Source organism: Orycteropus afer, unplaced genomic scaffold (genome assembly GCF_000298275.1).
Source record: "Orycteropus afer afer isolate SDZICR_OR568_19922 unplaced genomic scaffold, OryAfe1.0 scaffold00247, whole genome shotgun sequence".
NCBI lineage: Eukaryota > Metazoa > Chordata > Mammalia > Tubulidentata > Orycteropodidae > Orycteropus > Orycteropus afer.
In genome coordinates this window covers 2186787-2197530 of record NW_006921834.1, presented here as the reverse complement: position 1 = coordinate 2197530, position 10744 = coordinate 2186787, and the positions used below count along the sequence as shown (strand labels likewise).

The 10744-nt window shown below is 44.5% G+C and overlaps 1 protein-coding gene across 1 annotated transcript; it reads right to left on the bottom strand.

Annotated features, from left to right (window-relative positions):
- Positions 1 to 6488: 6488 nt before the first annotated feature.
- On the bottom strand, positions 6489 to 8801 carry NFE2 (nuclear factor, erythroid 2). The gene is made up of 2 exons (XM_007949474.2): positions 8688 to 8801; positions 6489 to 7496 (listed from the first exon to the last, which is right to left on the bottom strand). The coding sequence occupies exons 1-2, from the start codon at positions 8799 to 8801 to the stop codon at positions 6489 to 6491; spliced, it is 1122 nt and encodes a 373-aa protein (XP_007947665.1).
- Between the last annotated feature and the right edge of the window lie 1943 nt (positions 8802 to 10744).

Here is a 10744-nt window from a genome sequence, read left to right as displayed (position 1 = left end):
GATCATGAAGCTGAATAAATGTCTTTTTTTAAATGTGCTGTGTAAAGTTAGTCTACTCTAAACTGCCCCAACAGTGTGAAGTTTAGAATTCCTTCAGGGTGATGCCAGGTTCCATTCAAAATTTACTTAAAACCTTAGACTGCTTGGGGGCACAGAAGCCGTTGTCTTCAGAAACCTTGGTGTAGTTGAACTGACAGTTACTGTGTTGTGACAGAGTTCACCATTAAAATGGTTACCCAAGCAAAGTTAACAGAATTTATTTGGTTATAAAAATGATTGTTGGAACATCCTATGCAATATATCTAAATTGAATCATGCTACCAGATAAAATTATAGATGGGATTGAAGCTTATGTATCCATTATCGTGTGTAATCAATAAACAATTTAATATCTTGAATGGAATGACAACTGTATGGATTTGGGACTGGCAGAGATTTGGACTTAACCCTACCCGTTACCCCTGAACAATGTTGAATGGCCCTCACAATCAAGTTCAAAACTCTGCCAGAGAATAGACACTAGCTACTGGCTAAGCCACTCCATAAGTCCACAGATTGGAAGTTTTGGGGAGACTTTTTTAAAATATAACCAATACCAAATTAACAGAAAAATTACGCTTACATTAAAGGAAAACTGCAGTTTTACTGGGTTCTGGTTGGGTGGATCTTTATAGAAGCTTATAGATTGAGCACAGTTCGCTAACAGTAAAATTGTAGAAAGGGTAAGAAACTACATTATCTGTAAAAGTTTATCTTACCTGCAGTTTTCCTTTAAACATGGCACAAGAACACACAACCATCCTAAAGTGTTAATTGTATAGAAAATTATTTTTAAATCTTTAATGATTACTTAACATAATTGTTATTTGTACATAAGTTCTGAGCCTTCTTTTGGTACCCCCATAATTTCAGTGCCATTGTACCTGGTAGTATAGAGATTGTTGATCAATGGGACTGTGTATTCCATCCCATGGGTGTGTTAATTGAAGCTTGGGGAGGAGGGTGGAGGGAGGTGAGGGAAAAGTGGGGGTGGGTGGGAAAGTATGGATAGTTCCATGGGTTTGATATTGGCTGAGTCTGCGATAGCAGGTGGAACCTTAACTGTTGAGGGAGTTTGCAGATACCTCAGGATTCCTGACAATGCGTTTAAAGATCCAGGAGAGATGTTCAGCTACTAGGAACTGCTAGCAAGTATAGCCCGAATGGCTCCGAGCTCAGACACTCTACAGCTGAGATTAGACACTTGTGGTATGTGGAGTACAGATAAGCCAGGGGCAGGCCACGGCTCGCTCCATGAAAGCTAGGAGGGAGTGAAGTTTCAGTGACCATCGCAAGGAAGGAGGCAGACAAGAGTAAGGCACACCTGACTCTTAGGACTAGCAGTAAGAACCAGGAGGAAAGGTTTTATTGCTATGCTGGTAGGTAAGAACAGATTTTACTTACATCCATATAGTTATCTAAAATCCAGTTTTCTCTTAATGTTTTCTTACTAAATTGAGCCAAAAGAAAACTAGTCCAGTTAAGCTGAATTTGGTTTTTCTGGAGATGACTATAAATCAATGTCCTAGTCTTGGTGGCTCCCAATTGAAGGAAGTGAGCACTTTAATTTATGTTTACTGTAATTCTGCGATATATATTTTCTTGCCCTTTAATTTTGACTAATCTCTATCCTTTGACTATTTTCTTAAAACGGCTCAAAGTAATGTATTATCTTCTCCATGCCCCTAAGGTTTATTGTGGGAGGGTGGGTGGGCCATTAAGGGGAGGTAAAGGGTTTAGTTTGAGATGGGATTTGGTCTCAGAAAGAAACTAGTTCTAAAGGTTGTTTACTTTTCTAGGAGAGAATCTGCTACTACAGGCTATTGGGCTCTCTTAAAAAATCATCCGTCCAAGCTCATAACTAAAAGGTAAGTTTTTTGTTCTTGCTATTTCTACAGTAAATGAGAATGACAGACTGCCCCTCAAAACCCAATAATCTTACAATGTGGTCTAATAGTGTAAGCAGTTGTTCAAAGAGATGGATGGCATTTTAGAATCTTTGACCTCTGCTATGTAAATACTAAATGACCTGTTCTCTTTTTGCAGGAACATCCTTGTGAGGACAGCCTTTATTTGAATCCCTGTGCCTTCTCACTGCCATGCAGTTGACATTGGCTACTATGCAGCTCAAATAATTAGATTGTGTGAATGGATTTTTAATAAATTACATTTAATTTTGCTACCTGTGTGTTTGTTCATATGCATGGTAAATAATTTGGTACACATTATTTCCTGTTTCAAGTGTAGAAGTGAGTGAGATTTTTCACTGTTTTTTGAGGGGAGATAGAATCTTGAAATCCCACCTTAAACCATTAACGCCCCTATTCCTTATCAGTGCTTTTGATCTTTAAGTTGTTAAACTGTAAGAGCAAGACCTTGTATAGGTATATAGTAACTACTTTTTGAAGCCTGTATTAAAAGATATGGAATGTTTTAAGCAAGGAAACCATGTTGAAATAAGGAGGAAAAATTGGGATTTTGGGAGTGGTTTTAAGAAATTGTTTCATTCCACATCATGGTTTAATGAAGGTGGAGAAGCCAGCTCTAATTGCAGGAATAACTTGGCCCACTAGAAGTAAGCTGTTTACCGTCTTGCTCCACTTAAGCATGTTACTTTTCTAGCTCCCTTGGCAAGGGAAAAACAAGTTGTAAAACAAGCTAACAGCTGCCATTGAGCTTCTGTGAATCTCCTCTGGGAGCTATGCTTATCAGCTGTTAAGTTGTGGAGAGGCATGATGGATCTCATCTTGGGTGAACAAGTTGGATTTATTGGCCAGCTGTCTCAAGTCTAAAAGGGGGATGAAATGAATATGGAAGAGAATCCTTCTATAAGGTAATTTTAAGGGCAACTTAGAAATTGCCTACCATCTTAAAGGGTCATCATCCAGTCTTAATTTTAACCTAGCAAAACTTGAAGGAGGTGCTTGAACTTGTTTTGGTTGTAAGGTACGTTTTACTGGAGGAAATTCTGCCTTTAGCACCTACACTATGATGACATGGCCCCATATATGGGACTAGGTTCTTGAGGAAGAGCCGTGCACTGTTACCTGAAGGGAGGAATTTCAAAGGGTCTCAGGTCTTCCAGGTTTTTCTCCCAACAAAATGAGCATGTCTAGCAATGAAAAATGAGATATGATTACCACAAGAGTAAATCTTGAATGAAGACTGGTCTTGCCCACCCAAGGTTTCAAAAGATCACTTCCCCAGGTAGCAGGGAAAGGTCATTTTACCACTAGGGTTCTAATAAGTAAGAATACATCTCTTACAAGAGGTTTCTGTACGGAGAAAGCTAAGTATATTACTCTCCTACTGTCAACACTTTAGTCCTTTGCTACATGCTTTACACATAAAATGAGAAAAAAACCTGTTGCTATCAAGTGTGTTATCACTCTGACCCTGTAAGACAGAATAGAGCTACCCCCATGGGGTTTTAATCTATGGGAGACTGCCACATCTTTGTCCTGTGGAACGTCTGGTGGGTTTGAACCACCAATCTTTTGATTAATAGCTGAGTGCTTAACCATAGTGCCACCAGCACTCCTTACACATTACTAAAGGAGGTGAGTTACATACTTTAAAGAAATAGATTAAAAGAAAATATTTGTCCAACTTCCTGCAGTCACAGGATCATAGAACACATCCCTCTGGTGATAAAACTGTTACGCCTTTTGTTTTTATGTCACTGCATACCAGACAACTACACATGCGCCAGGTTGTGTGCCCAAACTTAGGATGTATTTGGATTAGGACCCTCTGGTTCATTTTGTACATTTTACCATTAATGAGGAGCTCTGGTGGCATAGAGATTAAAGCATTTGGCGGATAACCAAAAGGTCAGTAGTTCAAACTCATGAGCCACTCTGCGAGGGAAAGATGAGGCAGTCTGTTTCTCTAAATATTTACAGCTCTTGAAAACCCATGGGGCCGTTCTATTCTGTCCTATAGGGTCTATGAGACCAAATTGACTTGATGGCAGTTGGTTTTTTGGTTTATCATCAATACAATGTTACAGCACATAATTCATTGTTACCATTCTCAGATGTTTAATGTTCTGATTTATAAAGATGTGATGTTTGGAGCTGTGTGTCAACTTGGCTGGACCACAATCCTGTGTGGTTTAAGCAATTGTATGAGTTGTTCCCATGATGGGATCAGAGTATGTTTTGAGCAGTCAATCCATTGAAAGGGAATTTCCCTAGGGGTGTGGCCTGCTTCCAGTATATTTATGGACATCCTGGGAAAAGAGACACTCTTCTGTGGATAAGGATCTGTTGTGCTGCCTACAACTGTCTGTGAGCAAACAATCCACCATTCAGCCTGGAAATCTTGGATTCGTTATTTGTTGGAGCCAACAGCCAGTATAATGCTGCCAACCTTGAGCTCATCAGCCCCTGCAGCTGCGTGAGTCAGGAAAAGCCTCCAGCTTGACCTTTGATCAAAGAACTTGGGACTTGCCAGCTTCTATAAGTGTGTGAGCCATTTTCCTAAGATAAATTTCTTTATATATATATAAGCTTTACTGGTTTTGCTTCTCTGGAGAACCCAGTGTAACACAGATACTGATAATAAAAGGCAATAATAATGGAAAAAAACAAATTTACATCAGAACTGACTTACAATGGAGTCGTTGGAACAGAACCTCCTCTAAATCAGGGACTACCTGGATATGAAGATATTCCCTGCTAGAAAGTGATCTCCATGAGACCAGGACATTGTTTCTCCTGTTCAATGTATCTCCCAGTTATTGAAATAGTAACTGGTGCTTACTAGGTGCTCAATAAATATTTGTTGAATAAATGAATGTCTAAATTTGCTTTTGAATTACAACCTATTGCTAGGTTGGTTACAATAAAAATCAACTCTTACTGTCTGATATATCCCTCAAATGAGATGTTGCCAGTCCCAGGCGCTATCCTTTACAACTTCATCCTACATTTTCAATTTTTGAGAGAACATAAAGTTGATAAATTGCCTGAAGTCTTCAAATCTATTAGAAGTAAGAAACAAGTTGTATTTATTCCCTAAACCCAGACTATGTGTTTCAGAATCTACAGACATGGAGATTTCATATCTCCTTTGATCACCTTTGTCTGCTTTTAGGTCTCAACATCTGTGATGTCTGTATCAGGGAACTTGGAAGTAAGGTTTCCCTGTTACAATGGAGCTAGTAGAATTGAATAGAAATGTGGAAGTAAAATACTTGAAGAGCTGATTTGTGTAATTCAGTGATTGGGAAGATTGGGAACCATCCAACTCCAAGCAAGGAAATGGGGGTGTGGTGGTGTCAGGAAAGTTGACTGGATTTTGATAGATGTGGCTAAGCAATCTAAAGAAATTGTTTTCTATTTCCAAAACAAACTAATAAAAAACATCTTCAAGGATCTGGAAAAGAGGATCCCAAAGCAAGAGTTAGTTAATGTTTATCTAATATGGAGCTCTGGTGGCATAGTGAATATGGTACTTCACTGCAAACTGGAAGGTCAGCAGTTCAAACCCATCAGCTGCTCAGTGGAAGGAAAACAGGGATAACCAGAAAGAGAGAAAACTTAACAAAAATGCATATTGTGCTCCACTGTGAAGCAAATTTCTCTAAGGCATGGGTGTGAAATCCTCTGAAACTTGGTGTCTAATCAAACTCATTCCAAGTAAGAGCAGCTCACTCAGTCTTCTGAGAGTACTCTGGCACATCAGGACCCAAGCTGAAGGAGTGCTAGAAAAGGAGGCAGGAGGGGCAGAGCAGATAAAAAATATTCTAGCCTTTTTTGTGCTCTAAGAATGGTGTGTGTGTGTGGCGGGTGTGTGTGTGTGGCGGGTGTGTGTGTGTGGTGGGTGTGTGTGTGTATGAAAGCTCAACCAGAGCCCTTGCAGGGAGGGTCTACCCAGCTTTAGCAGTTTTCCTGGCTCTATAAGTAGGGACCACCAGGGAGTGTGGGGTTCCTTAGATCAATCATTGTCCCTGGCTCTAAAAAATGGAAATGAAAGTGATTGATCTTCGTACTACATGAGCCCAAATTTTGTGTGTACCTCTCTCCTCATATGATCCACTCCCTTCCTCCCAAACACAGAGCTCACAGGTAAGAGAGTGAGTTTAGAAAGATCCCTTCCCCAACTGGCAGTAAGCTCTGAGGAATGCTCAGCTTCATCACCCTCCCTTGAGAAGAAAGACACATGGAAGGATGTTTCTGTAGAGCACTTTATAGACCACCTGCTAGACAAGATCTGGAGGTCGGAGACCTGGGAAGCTGAGCCACAGAAAACTTTTCCAGCTTCTGCTCACAAACTCGCCTCAAGGTGAACACAACCTAGAGTCTCTAAACACCAAGTGTCCCCATGGTTGTTCACTCTGGTCTAGAGAATTCCGTTTTCTTCTGAGCTCAGGGTTGGGGAGTACCTTTATCACAAGGGAGTGAAAGAATTCCCCATTACCAGTCCCACCCCTCTGGGTCACATCAGTCTGTGGCCTCCACCTTGGTCCCCCGGGGCACCAAGAAAATGGCCCCATCAGCAGCCTGTTGCAGTGCATACTCCTCAGGGGAGTAGGTGTTGCCTGCTCCATCCCGCAAGTGCAGGAAAATGTCCCGGTACAGCTCCGTCAGCTGTTGGCGCATGGCCTCCAGGGTCCGGTCTGCCTCCCCGCGGGCCTGGAGAAGCCGCTCCCGCTCACTGCCCAGCCGCTCCAGTTCCCGCTCTAGCTGCACGATGGTCTCCAGCTTTCTCTTGCGGCAGTTCTGGGCGGCTACCTTGTTCTTGCCCCGCCGTCGGATGTCCCTGACTAGTGCCAGCTGGCTCTCCGTCAGTGGGTACCGTGCCAACAGCTCATTAAAGTCGTCTACCGGCAAGTTGACAATCTTATCCGTGGGAAAGGGGATCTTCATGGCCAGGGCCCGGCGTTCATCCCGACTCCCTGACTCCCCGCGTGTACTGGGCTTAGCCCGCACAGGACCTGAGGACGGCTCTAAGGCCAAGGGGGTCTCAGTAGGTGGCAAGGAATAGTTGGGATGGGCCAAGGAGTTGGGCATAAGTGAACAGGGGTACTCCAATGGGTACATCTCTATGTACTCACTACGTCGCCGTCCAACCTCTGTTCCCTCCAGCTCAAGAGATTCAGCATCACTATAGTTGAGGGATAATCCTGAGTCTGATTCTGGGTCTTCTTGGGGCTTAGGTGTCCCTGCAGGCAGGCCAATGTCCAGGAGGGCCAAGGGGTCTGAGATGGGCTCACTGAGGAGGCCTGACAGGGTCAGAGGCTTGGAGACTGGTATAGCCATGTTGCCATAGGAGTATGGGGGGTCTGAAACATGGGATGTGGGTGCTGGGAGCTCATAGGGTGGTGGAGGAAGGTGGAAGCCAGCATCAGGATGAACTGAGCAGGGGCAGTAAGTTGCGAGTGGTGGGGGCCCAGGGTATGGGGCTGGGGCTGGGGGCTCAAATGATGGCTCACTTGGAGCATTTAGGCCCTGCAAAAAAAGACAGAAAGAGATTTGAAGACAGGCTGGGGAAGAGACACTAGCCCTTTCTCAGCACCAGGCTGGGTCCTTCTGAAAGACCTAGTGAGATAGCAATAAGGAAGCAGAAAGGTGCTGAAAATCATTAGACGCTTTTTGTAAACCTGCAATGCATCTGTCCCAAGAACAAAGCAGCTTAAGTAAGAATGGAAGTTGCTAAGGTCAGATTTCAGAAAAGACCACCTAACATTGGAATGATTATGGAATCGCCTCCTCAGAAGTTCTTACTAGGTTGAAATGGCTCATGTTCTTTTGTTACCTTCAGGAATACAAGGAGCTATTATCCAAGATAATCTCTTAGAACCCATTCCTGCTGGGGTTATCTAGGGTCAAAGGGTCAAGTTTAGACCCTGGCTTTGCCATGGGTGCCCAGCAGAGGGAGCTGCTGTGTGGGAGGAAGGCCTGGGGCAGATCCCGAGGATGACAAGTAACATTGGCAAGGGAGAGAAAGGGGGTGAGGCAGAGCAGGGGCTGGGAACTAAGAAGCACCCCTGTGAGCCAGCCCAACCTCTGCCCTCTCCTCTTCAGCCTCTTAGTACTTTCCCAGGTGCAGCAAAGAGGAGAGAACATTCTGGAAACAGGGCCCCCAACCCACATCAAGTGAACCACCCTGCTCCAGCCCAGGTAGGGACAAAGGCACCATTGTTCAGCCAACAGACACCCCTTTGTCCAACCAGCAGGAGAGAGGACCCCGGCATAGTCTGACTCCCCTTCCCGAGGCCCCTGAACTCCTGCTCTGTTACCTGACAGAAAGGGCCCAGCTGCTAAGGGCAGGGGGAAGAAAAGAGGAAAGAAAGAAGATGGGCAGAGTGGGAGGAAAGAAATGTCAAAAGAGAAGGGGAGGATAGAGAAGGAAAAAGAGTATGGGGCAGGAGGTGGGGTAGAGAGATGTGAGCAGTGAGGGTGTAGGCTCAGATTCTTCCCTTTCCACCACTCCTATCCTCTGCTTGATATTCTGGTCTTCCATTCAAGATCTTGCTCAAACTCCAGCCCTTCCTTCTCCAGTGCCTGGAAATTTTTCAGCTTGAGACCCTGAGCCCTGCTCCCTCTACCCCTTTTCCTCAGTCCCAGATGAGCCCTTGCTTCTCCCTTCTCTCATCTACTCCTCCTCCTCCTGCTGCCTACCCCCTCCCACATACTCACCTGCAGCTCAGTGATGGACATGATCTCTTGCCAAGTCAGTTCCATCTCGCCCAGCTCCAGAGTAGGCAGCCGTGTCACCCTGTTCCTGCTTTGCTGGGGAGGGCACGGGGGCATCCTATTGGACCAAAGCCTAGTTCAGGTTCCCCTAAAGCCCAAATGGCCCCCAGGAACCTGTGGCAATGGAGAAAGGAAAGTTAGGATCTCCATTAGTAGAGGTCAGCACCTTTGTCCTGCCTCCTTGGAGAGATGTTCCCTCCACCTTCACCTGAAGGAAGGAGAGACTTTAGCTCACTCACGTGTGCTGGACTCACCCAACCAACTCCTTAAGCTGCAAGGTCTTTTTCTGCAGTGGATCTTTATCTTATCTGCTCTGTTTGAAGGTAGTTCCTTTGGGAACACTGTAGATCTTTGCCTTTTTTGTTCCCCCCCAGACAAGATGCCTTCTCTTTTCCCCTACTTCTTACTCCACAAACCTGTTTAGGGGCAGAAGTCAGAACTTCTGGCTTTTGTTTTTTCTGTTCTCTGGGGACAACATCAAGGAAATACCTTTGCTTTCCTCATCCTTGGTATTAGGGGCTCAGTCTTTTCTTCTTAAGATAAAAGTGAGTGATTGGGGATCCTGAAGGAGTGTGTTATGGGAAGAGCCAAGCAGACAGCCCTTCCCCCTCCTTCAGATACAGCCCAGGCTTGGTGGCTGATAGCAGCCTTGCCCTCTCCTATCCTGGTCCTGGGCTCCCCTGCCTGGGCCAGATAAGAGTTTTATCAGCTGTGTGCAGCAGAGGAGGAATGGGCTCTGGAGACACTGGACCTCTACCCTGTGGCCCCACAGGGTCATCTTGGTCATACCCCAACACACACACAATCAGGGGTCTTTCCTCTTCTGAGGTAATGTAACAACCATAACAAGGATGTCTTAAGCACTTATCAAGAACTGTGCCGGTGTTTTACAGGCATTAATTTATGAGACTGATTTTCACAAAAATCCTATATGGAACTGAGATCCAAGCTGGTAAATGGGAGGTCAAATTTAAAACCTGTTGTGGCTGACTCTACCCCTCTATACAGCCTTCCAGACTTATAGATGACTTCCCATGTTACTCCTGTCTCTGTACTCCATGCTTCTTTCTATTAGTCATCTACACCAATCAATTCTCTTTGTGCAGTCTCAGTCTCTTTTCTCTTTTGGGGAATATCTCTAGAGCCTTGAGTATATCCCCTACTTCCACTCAGCCCTTTTTCTTTTGATCTAGGCTCTAGCTGCAGGTCTGCCACAAAGCAGCAGTGTGATGTTGGGCAAGTCATCTTGCTTCTCTGGGCCTCTGTTTCCTCATTTATAAATGAGGGAGTTGAACAAGTTGAACTCAGTGGTCCTTTCTGCTTGGACAGCTTAGAGTTCTCACCCCAGCTTTCACTTTCTCTTCTCTGTCAGCACCTCTTCTAATTTTACCTCCCTATCCCCTGACACTCATCTCTTCCTGCATCTTCCTACCTTGACCAAGGGATTCCCAGAAGCTTTGGAGTGGTGCTCCAGAAACCTGAGGACCAGGACTGACAGCCCTGCCTGCCCTCCATATACATAAAGGCAAGCAGGCTGGGGGTGGGTGGATGAGACTTGTAGAAGGACTTTGGTTGGATAGGACTGGATAACCTCAAATTGTATGACCTTAGACCATCACGAGGATAGCCCATCATAGCTATTTAATATGGAATCCATTCTATGATTTTATCACAAAATTATTGACAATTGCAAATTATCCTTTTCAAAGAGGATCTTCCCTAGTCCCATCCCCTTGTTTATATTGCCATCTCTAGAGTTGAGAGTCTCATAGTGATCCTACAGGACAGAGTAGAACTGCCCCCAAAGGGTTTCCAAGGCTGTAAATCTTTATGGAAGCAGACTGCCTCATCTTTCTCCCATAGAGTGGCTGTTGGATTCGAACCACCAACTTTTTTGTTAACGCCATCTGGTTGCTCTGAGTTGGAATCGACTTGATGGCAATGGGTTTGGTTTTTTGGTTTTTGGTTTAGAGCTGAGAGTTGGTGTAGGGAAAGGCTCT

Coding starts and splice junctions, on each gene's coding strand:
- NFE2 (XM_007949474.2), bottom strand. CDS start 8,801: ATGCCCCCGTGCCCTCCCCAGCAAAGCAGGAACAGGGTGACACGGCTG. Junction 7,497..8,687: donor TGTCCATCACTGAGCTGCAG/GTGAGTATGTGG, acceptor CTTTTTTTGCAG/GGCCTAAATGCTCCAAGTGA.